Source organism: Choloepus didactylus, chromosome 10 (genome assembly GCF_015220235.1).
Source record: "Choloepus didactylus isolate mChoDid1 chromosome 10, mChoDid1.pri, whole genome shotgun sequence".
Taxonomy (NCBI): domain Eukaryota; kingdom Metazoa; phylum Chordata; class Mammalia; order Pilosa; family Megalonychidae; genus Choloepus; species Choloepus didactylus.
In genome coordinates, this window is record NC_051316.1 from 56,790,678 (window position 1) to 56,809,125 (window position 18,448).

General features: G+C 34.9%; 1 protein-coding gene across 6 annotated transcripts in view; it reads right to left on the reverse strand.

The window, feature by feature from the left end:
* The window catches only part of PTPRD (protein tyrosine phosphatase receptor type D), a 529,199-nt gene that overhangs the window by 86,968 nt on the left and 423,783 nt on the right, over window positions 1-18,448 (reverse strand). For all 6 annotated transcript variants that reach the window (XM_037796885.1, XM_037796889.1, XM_037796888.1 and 3 more), the window contains one exon: window positions 688-811. In XM_037796885.1, the coding sequence (XP_037652813.1) occupies window positions 688-811 (124 nt within the window). The remainder of the gene's footprint in view (window positions 1-687; window positions 812-18,448) is intronic.

Sequence of the window (18,448 nt, forward strand, 5' to 3'; positions counted from 1 at the left end):
TTGAGCATGAGCTCCTAATTGCTTTAATATGCCATGTGAGGGGCATTTATTAATTGGAAAGCATTGACTAGAAAATACCCTCATGAATCCTTAAAGGTAGCCAGGTGTATTTGTGAGTAACCCTTATATTTTAGGAGCAATCATTTCCTTCTGGAACATACTCCTTGTATAATTGTGAGAGGCAGATTACCAAGTAATCCACAAATTAGATGCACCAGATGTTTCCAATGTGCTTATTAATTTATATTAATCATTGCATCACCAATTCCTAACTTTAGACTGTTCCTTGTAGATATACAGATTTACCTGCAAAAAAGTACCCCCTCCCTTTTTTAAATAGCCAGTTAGTTTATGGGCCTCTTCTGATATTTACCTGTTCATTTGTAACTGTCAGCAACCATCAGTAAAACGTACAACCCCAATTTGGTTCCCGCAATAAACACCAACTACATTATCAAGTCTTTCATCTATGGCAGACACAAGAAGACAGTGAGGGATACTGTGTGTCTGTGCATGGTATGCTGTGTGTGTATGTGTGCACATGTGCGTGAGAAAGAAAAAAAGCAAGCTATGCTTGAAATTTTAAGCAACTATTTTCATGGATGGCTTATAATGTAGCTAAAACTATATTTTCATACCCATCCTTAAATGAGAATAAAGAAATGAATAACACCTGCATTTCCTTACCTTCTATTGTTGATAAGAGAACCCGGGAATGATCATATGCAATTACATTTGCATATCTATTCTTTGGTTTGTTGACTTCCAAGTTTGAATGTTCCCATGTGAACTGCTGGCCAGGGTCAATTGACTTTAAAAGAAAAACAGCACACACACACAATCAATACTGAAGAACAGTGAATTACAGGCACTTATCACAGATAACAAATGATTTAAAAAAGAAAATTCTGAAGTCATACTTCATCAAGATGACCCTAGCTGTGAAGCTGAACACTAAAGGTAACCAGCATTACATGAAATGATTAATCACAGTGAGAAACACTGATAGTTACCGACATTGATTCAAATGAAAAAAATATCAATATAGGTGTTCTGTTAATATTGGAAAGCAGGGTTTTATTTTTTACTTTTCCATTTCCCTTTCTGCTTCTGTAGTTTACAAGTTATCTTGGTTCAATATTCCTTCTGGTTCTATGAACATTATCTTATCTTGATTACTCTTTCAAATTTGTTCCTGCCTGGACCTAGCTAGTCTTCCATCTTTAACTTGATTGGTTTTTCACTTGCTTCACTAGGTACTGGCTTCTTTGATCTCTCTTCTCCTACATGCTCACATCTGTATGGCAATGTAAGGTTTTGTCTGTTTCTCCATAACACACCATGATTGATATCTCGAGGCAATTTGTACCATTCAAGTAGTTAAAAATAGTAGTAAAAAAGGGAGGTCAGTTAATTCTATTATCATTTTAGTCAGAATATCAATGTATAACCTAATGCAGATAAGATCTAATTGTTTTCCTTTTATTGTTATGTGTTTTCATTATGTTCATAGGCTTATTTTTATTCCTTATTTTAAACTTTTTTTCCTTATTTTTAATGCGTCTTTGATACCTTAGTTCAACCAGAATTAGCAATCTAAAAATAAATATTGCCCAGATATAAAATAATACATACATTCTTTTTCTCTATATAAGTAGAACTACTATTGAAAGAACTAATTCAGGTTTTGCTTATAAAACTGTAGGGGACTTTGTAATTTCCTGCAATGTTACAGAAATCAAAACATCTTCTTTTTTAATCCCAGATACTGACACCCTTTTAAGATTTATAATTTCATTGTATGTGGAAACATGAGTTCAATAATTACATAAAGATGATTTTGAATGATCAAAATGAACTTTCCAGAAATAATGATAAATTATGTTTATACATAAGTGAAATTAAAGAAAAGTTCATAGAATTTTTAGCAGTTATTTTTGATGTTGGGTATTTTCCATGCTTTTATATGGATATCCAGAACTTGAAAGTAAAACATATCCAACAGTTATTACGATATTAAAGGGACAAGAGTTCACCATGATATACAGCTCACCAATGTAAACAGTCATGCCTACTAATAGCCTCTAATAGCCTCCAAACATACTAAAATTCTCAGCAGTATAGATTGCAGCTTCTGATTTACCAAGTATTATAAAGCCTTTTTCCTTTCTTAGCCTAAGTTAATCTATAAATAAAAGTCTATTATTGAAGAGTATTCAGCAAAATAATTATCTATGCCTTTGAGTCCCAAGAATAATGCAATTAGGGGCTTTTTAGTTTGTTCTTCCAGAGAAGCTCATTATCTCCCCTTGAATTTACTCCTCTCCAAGTGTATCAAAGTGAAGCTGAGCATTCAGCGCCTAGGGTACAAGCCTTCAGGTCAATCAACTTTGATCTTCGTTCTGTGATCAGGACTTGCCTACAAAATCACTCAAATAAGTCCCAAATCTACACTCCCACTGCCGCTCCTTAAATTCAGACCTTCAGTATCCATTGCCTGATCGGTCTCTCTCCACTAATCCATTCTCCACACTGCTGCCACGGCAGCCTCTCTAAGGCACAGTCCAGGACTGGAGAGATCCCTGGTAAAGAAAGACCTTCCACTGGCTCTCGGGGACACCTACAGTTTAAGTTCCAGGTTCCTTAGCCACAGCCCAGTTACTTATATAACTTTAGTCACCTTTTCCTCTATACTACACCTGTCTCAATAAATGGTTCAATGCAAGTTTATTAAATGAATTAATGAATTGAAGTGATGACTGAAATGTTGAGAGTTCATAAAGAGAACTTATGATGTAATTCCTCAACATAACATCGGAGTTAGAGAAAAAACTGTGAGAACTGCAAAGTATAGTGTCCCAAATTTTAATACAGCTCTCATTAACAAATGGCTTAGTAATTAAGTCAGCCTCAAATTACAACTGCCACTGATATTCATCTTTACATTTGAGCATTACTGGGTTCATAAGCTTCTTACACATCATTCTCTAAAATATCCCAAGAAGCTACTAATGTTCTCTGATATACAGTGTTTTTTTTGGAAGATATTATTCCCTCTGTGGCCTTGTTTTACTCAGATTATGATCACCTCAGACGTGTAAAATGGCATGCATTTACTTAGGGTATTGAAATTGCATGTATCAACTCAAAAGACACTGATAACTCATGTCCATTTCTGCTTTTGTCAACAAGTTCGCAGTTCTCTGCATGATGTGTTTGATACTTACATTGATGAATTTATAAACCGGGAATGGAAACATGGGTTCTGTGCCACATATGTTAATATACTTAGGCTTAAAGTGTGGCCCATGGGAAGAAGACCAGTCAGTAGCAACATAATTATAATCATAACTGCCGTGTCATTTGCCAGGCACTGTAATAAACTTTACATGAACTAGCCTACTTAACTTTCACAACTGTTATGAGGTGGGTATTGTTGTTTACCCTATTTGCAGATGATGGATTTAAAGTTAAAAAAGATTAAGCTCCTTAATTCAATAAAGCTTACCAAGGGCCTTCTATGTGACAGGTGTGCTCACATAAGTAAACCAACCGAGTTACCCTCAAACCCAGGTCTGTGTGACTCTAAAGCGCAGCTGTTAGTTATTGAACCACAATGCTATGTAACCACCCATAATGCCACAGCAAAACCAAGAAGACCAACATAGAAAAGACAGCAAAACATGATCATTCTTTATATCACCAGGCTGAATGATTCTTCTTCCCAACTTATCATTCTATGTTATTCTGGGGCAATTACATAAGACATCAAGTTTTAAAAATGAGGTCGGCTTCACATGGATGATAAAGCAGATGGGAAGCAGTTTACATTTGTCCTCATTTTACATGGATCAAACAAACATTGATTAAATAATGCTGACTTATCTTTGTGTAACCCAGCACTCATCCATCAGTATCTATCTGTTTGACTGAACCTGTAGTAATACACAGCACAGGTCATTTTTTGGGAGTATGTCAGAATACTGATAGTGGTAAACTCAGCAAAGAAGAATAACTACTGAAAGTAGGTGAGGTGTTACAGGATCTAAGGAAAATCAAATTTCAGTTATTCATGTTAATGAGGCAAAGATAGCATGGATGACTAGGAGTCTAGTTCTTGGAGCCCACATTTTAGGCTTTTCTTAGGACTGGTGATGACATGGGTGCTTTGCCTATTTGTTTTGTTCTCTAGCTTCTTTTGCTGTGATCCTCTTATGGAGGACTAGAATGGCCAACATGGAGAAAGCAGTACATATCTTGGGTGATTGAGAAAAGTTGGTTTCCACTTCAACTTCATATTTTTTGCGTCTCCCATCACCATGCATCCTCATACTAAAAGTTTAAGCTCTATTTGGTTTCCCTGAGCTGGACTCTCAGGTATCTCTAGTCATCTTTCTATCTCTGTCTGTCCATACAACCTTCTGTGGGATATGCCAGTCTTCTCAGGATTCAATCCACAGTTCATCCCTGAGCTGGAATCCTGGCCCGGCCTTCTTCAGCATCCCAGGAGAAGGGAATTTTGCCAGATTGAAACAAAACAAGTTAGCTTTATTCAACCAAGTTGATTACTGGAGTTCTTAAAATAAGCTATATGAAATGTGTACATTACATTGTCACAGAATTCATAAGCAAGAACACTACTTACATCATATACTTTTGCTACTCCAGGCACTTAACAAGGCCCTTGAAAGATACTATATAACAAAGATCAGGTCCGAGGATGAACCTTATGTAACAACTAAAACTTGAGTGAGATGCCAAACTATTTCATATTGCTTCCTTGTCGACATACCCAGCACTAGACTCCCCTATATAGTTATTGGTAGCATCATTCTAATGCTAAAAGCAAGAGATCGTCAACAAAATGGATTTGTCTTACCAAAAGTGACCAAAGAGGAGAATCCCCACTCCCATGAGTGATGTCAGAAAGAAACGAAAAGCTCAAATAAACATCTGATAATAAAGAATACTTTGTCTTTATGTAATTGTTCACTTGAGGGTCTTTTTAGAACTTTCTCTTAAAGAGGCAAGTGGAAAATTAAGCTACATATAACAGATTCATAATTTTGCATAAAGTTCTACACAGTATTCTCGATAACAAGCCAGAATTAAAATTTAGATATTTACATCTGATGATTATAATAACTAATACTTAAATAATACTATATTTTCTTTGTGCTCTATATGTATTAACTTATTTTATATTCACAAAGACCCTAAGAAATAGTCACCATGACTATCAGAGTTTTGTAGATGAGGAAACTTAGAGGGCAGAGAAGTTAATTTTCTCAGGGTTGAATAGCTGGTAAATGGAGGAATCCCCATTCTGGCTCCCAGGTTTGAGTGTGTAGCTGCCATACTATGCTTCTTTTCTAAGTCAAGCTGGTGAATATTCCTCACACTTGCCTTTCAATTTTCTCTTGAAACACCAAGCAAGGACGGCTCTCAGTAAAAATCTAGTGGGCTGCTGATCTACATAAATCTAAGCCCAAAACAAAAGAGTGCTCATAAATTTGCACATCAATTATAGTCGCTGAATAAAATTATATCTATATATGAGAGTGACCTTTTTCAATAAAGCTGAAGTTGTCATCTTAAAGAAAAACCCTTTAAATATGTTTATGCAAAACTTCAACTTCTCTACCAAGAAGACAAATGAAAGTTACATATATGGAATACCACACAATACTAGTTGTTCTGTGTCCTACTTCCCACTCCCTCTGCACCAAGAGACAAACCTCAAAATATTCCCTTTAGAAGCTCAACAAAGAGAAACCACAAAAAGATAGTTCCATTCTGTTGTTGTGTGTGTTTTTAAAACAGCTAACAAAAGTCTAATTACATAGAAGGAACAGACCAGCTACTTGACTAGCCAAACTATGGGTTAGACTAACCATCTGTTCTACAGGGAATTGAACTTTCAGTGACCTCAACTTCCAAAGAAATACTGTCTTTCCACATCGTTCCCCATCAGTAGGCTCATTTGGTCCTCACTTGGTGTGGTTTGCCTGAAATATTCCCAAGTCCTTTTTGAGGTCTAGAAGAGCAATCTGCAAATGCCTGTGTATTTCTGTAGTAAAGCCTTTTTTTCCCCATTCTTATTCATTTACATTTTCTCTCTTTCTCCCAGTTTTCAAATGGCAAATAACTATGTATCCATCTGAAAAACAGCCATGTTTTCATGGTTTGGAAGGGCTGTAGTTTGCACAATTAGCAAAAGCCTGCAACTGGCATAATAAATACTTAGTTCAAGGAGAAACGTATGAGTTCAGATAAATGCTAGGATGCTTTAGAAACTGGAATGGGAGGAAGGGGTGGAAAGTGTGGTGATGAGCAGTCTGGAAGTCAGGAGACCGGGGGCGAGCCCTCTCTGTGACCATGGTTAGGTCTGGCAGGTCAATGTAACTTGGGTCTCAGTTTGCTATATGTTCCCTTCTCCTATAAATGTCACCCCAGTATCAGGTTTTTGCCCTCCTCTTCTCTCATATCCCTTAAGCCAACTAGTTATCAAAATTTACTGAGCCTTCCCCTTTAAAAACATTTCTGATCTAGGTTTTCACTGGAGGATTTTCACGACTCCATTCCATGCATTAGATGGATGTAAGAGGGTTCCACCTCTAATAGCAGAAAACATGTACACAATTTATAAATATACCACATTAGTCAAAAGCATCAAAAAGTATTTCAGTCAGATATATTTGTATACAGTCAATATGATTTTTTTCATCAGGTATGTGATAAAATTGCCTCAATTTTATAGGTTATCCAATGGTTTTGAAATTTTGATTATAACATATAAAACTTCTGTAGAAACAACCTGAAGTCATAATGTCCCTATCTATTATTAGAATTGATATGTGGTGAATAAAAAAGGATAAAGTATACCCAGAGTAAATGATTCAACCATGTGAAGTGAGTAAACACTTGAGGCAACCCGTTAATAAATACCTGCTTCTAAATTACACTTTGGTATTAAGGATGAGTTAGTTTATGTCACCCAGGATACAATTTATTCCCAGAAGTACACTAAACTTATCCTAATTTACCATGGATTCAAAGTGAATTTAAAAAAAAAAAAAAAAAAAAAGGCAAAAGAAAACTACTGCCACCACCACTACTACCACCGCCACTACCACTGGATTTTCAACTCAGTGGGGGCAATTCTACTTAGTCTCTAGAATTCCGATGAACTATTTTAATACTTTCTATGTGTGACTATGGAAAAGATTATTGTTGAGACATCCTTTCATATAAGAGTTCAGTAAAGAACATACAATTTTAAGAACATACAATTTTAAGAACTGAAGACTTAAAAGCCAGTTTCTTACTATACACTCCTTTTTAATATGCCCCAACATTTTCCTGGACTCTACTGCATGCAGAGGAAAGACTAATTCCTAGTTCCTGAAGACTATGAATCAACTAGAATGTTGGTTCTAGAGAAAACGAGAGTAGTGATATATTTTAATCATTATTTTTTAGTTTTAAGCTATTTATCTCCTACTTCAAATTAAAGTGAATACTAAGAAAGGGATGGGCAGAATGAGAGTTGATGTTCTTAAGACTAGAAATTCATGAAGAATCTTTTTTCAAAAAGAATTCACAGATTAGGAGTTCAGATGCTATTTGGAAAAAGAAGAGGTATTAAATCTTTTCCAGACATTGTGGGGCAAAGAAATGCTATTAGAAATTTATTAAACTGTTTTGATTAAAGAAACAAATGGATTAAACTTGATTAAACTGGCAGAAAGTAATTATAATGATTTATAAAAAGAAGTTATTTGGTCAGCAAATAGTTTAGACAGTAAGATATTTATCAATTAAAATTGGCTGGGCACATCTAGGGACACTGAAGTGTAGGGCAATTATGTAAAGGTAACAGGCAAATAAAGTTATCTGTTGTTATTGAGTGCAACCAGGTGGAGCAGGAAATGGAATAATCCACAGCTGCCTCCTTTCTTTCCTGTGAAAACAGGGCACCAGGGTTTGGCCCAGAATTAACAAGACAAATGCATTAATTCCTTGACACTCTTTGTAAATGTTGCACATCTGTACAGACCCCAAAGTATTGCTGAAGTGAAGTAATTTGTGTAAGGCATAATATGCTAAATTGCCTTTAAATGAATGCTAGATTCTTTTTTTTTAACCTTCTGCCTCCACTCACTGTTGTATATAAGAATATTCCAGACTAAGAAAATCTTAGCATCCAAAGAATGCCTAGTTTCTTTCTGATGCTAAATGGATCTCCTAAATGGCCACTGAAGCATAAAAATGAGGCAATTACCCAGATAATTTAGGAAAAAAAAATCCACTTTTGCCTTCCCAATTGCTACATAACACTATGGACAACTATATAATTTGGACCCTGATCTATTTTTCTGGCAGAGATAACAAAAAAGAGCACACGTGGTCACATATATTTCTTACTTTTTCAATTTGATTTGATAATGGAAACCTGATCATTCAGAAATCCAGTTCAAAAGTAGATTCAAAAGAAAAACCAATTGATGAATGAATGGCTTGGTTTTAAAACTGGCCCTTATTACAATAGTATTTAATAAATAAACAATAGTATAAAAAATTAGGGAAGAAAAATCACATTGTTTCATAAAAGTCTGATTAATTGGGCTTTTTAAAGTGATAACGTTAATTCTTCTTTATCATATATAGTAATTTCTAGCCTAATTTTAAAACACTTTTTTTTCCTCTTATTTTTGCTTTGCATTCCACAGGTAAGTGGATTACTGGCCTTTGGCACTGCCTTCCATGCCTATTAACAAAAAGTTACTTTGCTAAATCTTTCTTTCCTCACTCATTTTCAGATGTGAGGGAAAAAACAGATGGATTTCCAAATTGAAATATGAATAATTGTTTGTTATTATTTAGTGTCTTTCAAGTCTTATTTTCTGGTTCAAAAAAATAAAAATTCTACATCCAAACAAATGAGAAAAACTGAAGCTTTCCTAAGTCTGATACAGTACAGAAAATCTCAATCACTTGAAACATTCTCCCATCCTATTCTATTCCCAAATATAGTTAGTGCAACTATATAGTTCAAACACATGAATTTCCACAGGTGCTTTACGGGCACAGTATCTATACCAAGAACCCCTTGCAGTTAACAGCATTACTCATAGGCAAGGTAACGATACACCCCATGAATATAGGCTCCTAATTACAGAAGACACACACAAGCCGATTATTATACTATCTATACCCATGACACTCAAGTATCTTAGAAAGTATTCAGAATCCAAAATGTGAAGTATACTTTGGTCTCTCTTATAAGTAAACTATAAGTTCCTGAACAAACTAATACAACCTAGAAATGTTTCTTTCTCAATGAAAAGATTAATTTCAAAGATTTACTTGTTTTGTTTAAAATGCATATTGGCTTTTTATATTTAAAATTAAAGACCATTCCAGTTAAAATATTATATTAGAAAAATATCAGCATATTGATAATTTTACATATTTGCCCTTTGAAAACAATTGGAATCACTTGACAAATAATGATAAAGAGGTTATGATTTATTGATGTTGTGTACTCAGTGTTTAGCATCTAGTGGATGTATAAAATGTAGAATGACTCAAATGTATTATAGGCAGGATATAGGGCAGCAGTGATGTCTACCTGGAACTTTAGAAACATTTTAAAAAAACTTCCCCTCTGAAGGTGTGAATATAAAGTAAACACATATTGAAACAGACCAGATAAGTAAAATCACTGTAACTAGATAGAATGGTTCCCAGGCTCACACTTGGCTGTAACCTAATTCACAAGTGCTGTTCCTGTCTTCGCTACATTTGACATTTATTCTAAGCTAACTTCTGTACAGCCTTTCCTACCATGCATATCCACCGACTATGGTGCAATATTATATAGTGGCCACTTGGCAGGCGACAGTTCTGTATAGATCATATTATCAAATTTTCTGCATGTGTTTGTACAATTATTTGACCATTTTAATACTGTTTTTTTTGTTTTGTTTTTTTTTTTTGCTTCTCTGAGGCTTCAAAGAACTATGCTGGGAATTGTGAGAGAATCCTGCTCAGATGGAAGGGTAAGTATCCCAGAATAGAGCTCTGTAATATAGCCTGGGCTAGTGTTAGGGGGACCCTATACCCTGGTTTACACCTGTTGTGCCATGGTAAATATTACTAAGACCCTGTTTTATTCTGAAAGTGTCTCATATTGGGCAATAACTTATATGGTCACTTCAGGTTAGAACAGCCCATCCAATTTCCTCATATATGTATCAGTAACTTGGGATCCAGGTGAGCTTCATGATAAGGTGTCAACCATCACAGGTGTGGGTGAGGATGTAGATGTGGCCAGAGAGCAAGGACAGGGGGAGACAGAGAGATGGCAAGCTCTGCTAAAGATGGAGCCCATTTTTTGTACTCCATCACATGGACGAGATGGTGAGGAAAAGTACAGATAGTATTTGTGCAGGGCAAGGCCTGGCTCATTTTAACTACCCTGCTGATGCAAAAATGAGAAAGACAGAGGGAGAGAATGTGGTTGACCTGATACAATGATTCACCCTTGCTCAATTTACCTTTGAAGCTGCATAGGAGAGAGAGGGGAAGAGAACAGAGTGTGGGCTTCTAAATATACATTTACCCTGCTTTGATTAACCAGCAATTTAATCTAATCAGATTATCATTTTTTCTTTTGGGGCATGGCCAGAGTTGGTGCTGCATAAGCTGGTTAGATATATGTCCATTTTGTGGAAGAAAAGAAAAAAGTTAAAGAACTTATTTTATATGTAACAGGCCTAATTATTGATGGCTCATTTTACAGATACAATCTTTAATCTATTGTGTCTAATATTTTAAGACTATGTGTGAAAAGTTATGTGTAATTACTATATATATATATTTTAGAGCTTTGGAAATGGAATTACAAACCTTCCATTTTTTGACTATTACACAATTCAACCTTCACACATGCCTCCAAATATAATATGTTCACAATTATTAGAACGTATATTAACATATCTTTAAACATCTGCCTGCCTTAACATATCTAAAGAAACCCTATGCTGGGAGGAGAGAACTTCAAGCACAGGTGCCTAGGAAATGGAGGGCCAGAGGTATCTGGTCCTCACAGAAAGATGGCAGCATCCAGTCCCAAAGATTGAAGACATGATCATTAAACCAGCAGCGAATGGAAGTGAGGTCCCCAGAGCCCAATGACCTCTTACGCTTACAAAACTAAGATCATTTGATCACTGTCTCCAAGATCAAACAAGAGGGAGGAGTAGCAACAGACAAGACAGGATTTAACAAAGGATTACGAATACTGAACCTTTATGTAAATATGCATATATATACATATATTTTTTACTCTCTAGGGTATTAGAACAGCTAGAAGGAAATAACTGAAATGGTGGAACTGTAACTCGTAATATTCTCTGAAATTTGAAATATTGTTATATTTCACAGTAAAAAAATGTTAAAAACAAACAAAAAGCAAAAAAAAAAAAAAAAAAAAACCACCAAAACAACTAAGAATCAGGTTTTGGAGACAAGTGATGTTAACAAGGTACTTCCCTGGTTTGGAGGCCTAGCTGGGGATCACCTTGCCTTTCCCCTACAACGCAGGTTCATCCCACTGGGAACTTTCTTCAAAGCAAGCTAATCACAGATTCACCCATCCCCTAGGCCTAGACTTTGGGCATACCATCAGACACTAAACTCTGCCTAAAAGGCTCGTCCTTCCCCTGGACAAATACCTAGGTTGGTTATTGTAAAATTATTTTCAATAGCGAAAAGAACTGGAAATAGCCTTAATATATTATAAAAGGAAATTGCTTAAATGATTTATACTATGAAAAAAATAAGTACTTTAACCACTAATATGTATGTATTAACATGGAAAAATGTTCTCTTACTGTAAAGTAAAAAAAGATAATAAAACAATACTTCTGTTAAAATACAGACATGTATACATACATTTACACACACATATATATACACACAAACTACATATATAGATACATGCACATATCTACAAATGTAAAATGTTATACACTAGTGCTACCAACACTGATCTCTGGGATGTGGGGATTAATAATAATTTTAATTTTTTCTTTATGTTTGTTATCTGTGTTCAATTTTTTAACTTGTGAACATGTGCTACTGTCCAAATGGGGAGAACAAAAAGGAAATTGCAGAACACTTTGTATGCCTGCATATTTGACTTCCTCCTGTGATATTAGAGAGGCAGAGGGAGCAGATTATAGGACTCAATCATCTGGAGGATATTTTGTGAAATTCTTGGCAAGGTGATTTCAAATGGCTTCTACATGGTCTTCTAGGGAGGTAAACCTCCACATAGATTTATGACCGAGAAAGAATACTGAAAGGGGTATTACAAGAATAGATCATCTCCCCTTAATCACTTGGTACTTAGAAATAATCAAGTTAAATTGCTTCTGGTGTACTCATCATCATCATCATCCACTAAATCTCTTGTAATCCTTAAGACAAATTTAGAGGTAGATACTGTGATCATCTCCATTTTATACATAAAGAAATTGAGGCTTAGAGGAGTTAGACACTTTCTAAAAGTCACTCTAGTATTCCATAAAGTACAGGAGCTGGGATGTGAATTCAGGGATTTCTGACTTTGAAGTCTGAGCTCTGAATCATTAAACTATAATGCACATATATAAATTATAAGTTTAAATTTACTATCTCAAAGTTTAATTCCTTATTTCAAAACTGTGGGCACTAAGGAAAACAGATTTGACAACAGATATCTGTCAGTTGTGGACTTAACAATATATTCATGCCACAGATTTTATTTCCAAAATTTTTTGATAATGAGAGGCAGGCTATAATTTTCCATATGGTTGGATTTCAACACAATTCTTAGCTCTTCCAAAACAGTGGGATCTTAACTGCAATCTTTATCCTATATCAAGAACAAGGAGACAATCTCAATTTTTCTCTCATTTTTTTTTTCTCTCTCTCTCAATCTCACATGCATATTACCCCTGCCTCCCCCAACAAGTTCTGCTTGAAGAGAGAGAAAGAAAGCTGATGCACATTAATTCCTTAGAACTGAATAGCCACAATGGAGCAAAGCTCGAGTTGTATTGGCAGAAACTACTGAGAATGGTGAGAGACCAATAACTCATGAATAACAAGTCAAGTCTGCACTAACAGGTTTAATGACTGTTCTAATGGTTTAATGGATGGCACTTTAATAGGGATTCTAGTAGAATCCTTCTGAAAGCTGGTCTTCAATAAATCTGTCATTAACAAAGAACTGGATTGGTTCACTACATAGCCATAGTTTACTGAAACTGAGCACACAAAACATTATGGCAGTCACCATCCTATATTATTATCCACATCTCCAAATATTCCATTAACTAGTGAGAGAATCAGTTATATGCTCAAAATGTAGGGTTACCTGCGAAAGAATATAAGGCATATTTATATAAAGGGGCTGTAGTAGACATTAAACAAAATGCTATAGAAGCTCATCATTATTGTCCTATTCTCTGTGCAAAGATGTATTATCTGAACACAAAGGTATGTGAACATTGACTCTTCGAAGACTAGTTGGAGCTCTCTTTGAAATAGTGAATTCTTTTGGATGATACATTTTTGAATGCCTATGACATTCTGTATCTACATTTGTCCCATACACATTTCATATTGTCTTCTTCACTGTACAGACTTAAAAGTTCCTTAAAATTAGGGCTTGCCATGTCATGCCCCTCAGTGTGCACACCACCTCAATACAAATGTGGAATTGATTATAATGAGTCCTAGTGAATAATCCTAAATTCCAGACCTTGGCACTCTGTTCTCTGCCCATGTCAAAGGATCCCAATTCTGGTTTCTTCACATTGGAATTACCTCTTGCTTGGAGAATACTTTGCTATCCTTTCTCTTTTTCTATATCCTACGTGATTTTAAAGGCCAAGCTGAAATCCCATTTTCCCAATTCATTCCTACCTAGAGACTCCTCCCACATTTTTTCACATATGTCCACAACCTTAAATTACAATATGGACAATACACTTGGCAATTAGCTATGTATAGCCTTGTAGCATTTCTTCTTTTAAAGTTTAAATTCATTATTGTAATTTATCCTTTCATCTGTTTATTCTTTACTTTCCCAATTCTGCTGGAAGTCCTTGAAGGGAAATACAGTCAATTATTTTGTCTTTTCATTCTGCAAAATGGCTAGCCCAGTGCAGGTGCATGCAAAATGTATTTATAAAATTTTAGCCATTACAGATTTTTGTCTCAATTTCCCTGGAATTCTTTTGAAATTGGGAGACTCTTTTCTCTTGCAATTATACTCCTCCCTCCCCAATTTATATTTTGAATTTTAAAATGCATACAAAAATTTTCAACCTGAGGATAAAATGAATTCATCCTTCAGATTATCTCCCTATTAATGCTGAAACCTGTAAACTTATTGAATCTACAGCAATCTCCACTGATATTCAAGAGTGCTGAAAACTAACCCTTTGGCCAATCTATACTCCATTATATTAGTACAGATTGAACAAGGACTTGAGTATATTAGAGGAATAAAAATACTCCTTCTCAGAATCAATTTTAGAAAACTCTGAATGGACATATCCTCTCCCAAAAGACCTGTATTTGTCTCTCTATAGCTAATGTAACTGTGAAAAATGAGTTTTATGAAAATAAAAATTATCAATCAAGCAATCCAATAAAAATGAATACAGTTTTATTCTGGAAAAGGCAAATAACTATATTCGAGTTAATCTGAAACACCTATCATTTTTAAAGAAAAACTATTAGACCATATATTCTGCTCTTTATTACACAGACTATATCTTATTTATTCTAATTTGAGGTTATAGTTGGCTAATTTAACAAGATAAACAAAAATACCACAAGGCTAACCAATCATAAATAGCAATATAAAGGATGTGTTTTAACAAATAGATCCTCTTTTACCAATAATAATGAACTATAAGTAGTTACCCTAACAAATCATACACAATAAAGATAAACAGAAAGAGATCTATAAGATACTTTGGCATCCCCTTTTTATTTCTAGAGGAATATATTTCATCCAGTTAGGGGAATTTTGGTTGAAATTACAATACAAAATACTATGCTTGATGACTCCTCCCACAGCTTACAGAAACATTAAGAAACCCTACCAGGGAAACATAATAAAAGAAATGCTGTTCCTTAATCTTATTTAACAAACATCCAAGTAACAGAATATGAGAAAGAGAAATATGAGGTTTCTCTAAAATGCATCCAAAAACCTAAGAGTTTGAAGGATTTACTTTTCTTTCCAAGGAATCTGCAAATAAATCAGACTTTGAAGATCAGATTTTGGATAGCTGCTAGCACTCTCACTGCCAAGGCCTACTGAATTTCTAAATTCTTGAATTTATTGTATGTTAGAATACCAAAAAAAAAAAAAAAAAAAAAAAAAAAATCCGTCATTCTTCATATGTTGGATATAACAAATATAGACAAAAATCCAAGTCCTATTACACTGGAGTAAAATCATAGCTGCTTGACATTGGAATCCTGACAAAATTCAATTATTGTGGCTTTGGCCTCAAGTTTGGCTAAAAAAACTGAAGGAAACTTTAGACGTAGAATTCATTGTCGAGGATTATGTATAATTCATCTTTGTACCTCCAGAGTCTAGCAAAATACCTGGCACATACTAAGAATGCAGTAAAAGTCTGTTTCATGAGATGAACTGAATATAAAGCTGGAAAGAGTAACAGATCTCTAAAGAAATCGGTATTAATGATTTGGAAATTTTTTTTTGAGGTAGCTAGTATTTTTAGAATTGCTTTTCATCATTCTCAGGGATATCTGGAAGAAATGAGCAGCTTTGTTTCTCAGAGTTCATTTGTTTTTTCTCTAACGAAAATTATAATCCTTGGTCTGTGGCGTCACGGTTGCTGTGGGAATGATTATATATCAAAAACAAAACATTATATCCCTTTTCAAGAGCAAATGAGTAGCAAGAGCAGATGATGTCTTAAGGAATCAAAGATGTTCTTTCCATGACTACATTTTTATGATAAAATTGCAGAGAGATAAATACTGAAACTGCTAATCTTTGTGAAACTTTCTAGCAAATGTTTAGCTTTGGGGAAAAAAGACTCCCCCACCCTCCCCCCCAAGAGTTACTTTGAGACATGGATACTTCAGATCGTTTTTCTTTACAGATGCTGGGAGAGTAAGAAAACTGAGTTCGGCAGTCAGCATCCTTGGCTGCCTTATTTCAGGCAGGGAAACAGCTCCTCTACCTGTGTACAGAATCATTGTATAGGAGATTGATGTCCTGTACTGTCCTGAAAATATATTGCTCAGGGAAGGGCCACCAAGGAAAGCTAAAGGTGAATGCTCCACCCAAATAGAGGACTTTTGCCCATGACATTTTTTTACTCCTCCCTACAGTAATATTGTAACCTAATGAGGCATCTTTATTGGTGACTTGATAAATGATCTTGATATCACATGACTATGCTTGGGAAGAGAAAGAAGCAAAGAGCAAACCAGGATCCTCTTTCATTTTTCAAACTGTTGCAAACATTCATTCTAAAAACATTTAAAATGCTAGTCATGGAGATATCATGATAAATAAGATACCTTCCCTGCCCTGAAGAAGCTTTGATTCCAGTAGAAGACACACACGTAAACCAGTGACTTTGCAATCCTCTGCAAATATAATGAATTTAAGCACAGCAAAGATCAAATCAGATCTACCATCTACACTGGTGAAATCATCTTCACATCTCAAGCTGGTGCTCAAACCAGACCCTGACACTAGCATTTTCAAACAACGCCTCACTGCCATTAGCTTTCTCCATTCCGCATTTAAAGCAATACAAACAAAAGAAAACCAATCTTCATCCAAGGTGGGAAAAAAAAGGCCTGGTCATCTCCCTAACGCTTTATAATATGTTCATTTAAAATTCAAATGTAAAGAATATTCACTGAATTGTACACTTTAAAATGGTGAATTTTATGGTATATGAATTATATATCTCAATATTAAAATGATAAAGCAAAATACATAAAGTATATCAACCATTTTTTTTTGTCTAAAACTACTTTTTCCATTAAAAAAATCATCTCTTTTACCACAATCTTTGATAGCTATCCATATCCTTAGTACTGTTTACAATTTGGATTCTCATATAGAAAGAAAAACATCTCTGATATTTCAAGGTAACCAACCAGACTTTATGATGTATTAATAAAGTTTCTTTTTTTCCTCCCCAAACATTTAATTTTATTCATATTTTGTTTTTATCTAGGGAGTCTATCTAGAAAATGTCTGTTGTTGCTTATTGTTAGATGTGAAACTTACTGTACAACTTCAGCCAAGTTATTCCACCTCTTTGAAAATGTCTTTTCATGAGTAAAATGATTAGAGTGGATTAGATTCTAAGATTACAGGAATCCTCAAATATCATTTTACAATGGAAATTTCCTGACACTGAATTCAAAGCTCTGGAAGTTCATGAAGAATTTTTTTTTTTTTTTTTTTTTTTTAAGATACTGGAAGAATTCCTTGAGTATGACGGCAAGAATCCATGCAAAATGAGTAGAAAAGGAACAAGAAAAGGAAATCCATGTCCAGTTGCACAGCAACACCCACTGATTCCAACACTTACGCTGAAAATTTGTATTTTTCTCACGTCTCAGCTGATGACATTGAGTCAATTAATTCCTGTGGGGAAAAATGGGGCCTAAGTTCCCTTAATACAGCACCCTAATGTCTCTTAATACAAAGGGAGGCAGTATTTCACTGTTCATTAACTACACTAATTATGGTTTCTCAATCACTGCAGCCACGTCTGCACTTCCAAGTTACAGAATACCAATAGAAGAGACTGAACCAAAGCCTACAGGAGGGGCAGCTGGGACAGCTCCACAATGAGAAAACACAAAGGAAAACCTGATCTTTAAACATTTTCTTCAAATCATGTTTGGTTATAACCACAGAAAAAGAATTTTAGAGGTAGAGGGAGAGAATCTAAAAACATCACCCAGTCCAGTCACCTATCTGAAGCTTGAATTTCTGTCTTTTCAAGCCAGCTATAAATTTGGATGGTTGAGATCATTAAGTTGTATGTTACTGGCACACTGTTCACTTTAACAGAAATAAAACCTGGAGCTGTAACAAACAAAACAATTGCAACAATAAACACTGAAGCTAATGGAAAAACAATGTAAGTGGGCAACGAGTTTGTGTGTTCCTGCCATCTTGAAATCTGACAAACTTTTGACTGTGAAGTAACAGTTTTCTATTTTTTTTTTCCAAACCATTTGGCGGCTTTTTAACTAAATTAAATTGCAAAACTTAAAAGAGGATTTTGCATATATGAAAGAATGTTTAATAAATCTTAAGGGTAAATGTCACTTTATATCATTCTAATAGATTTGCAAAGCTTAAGTT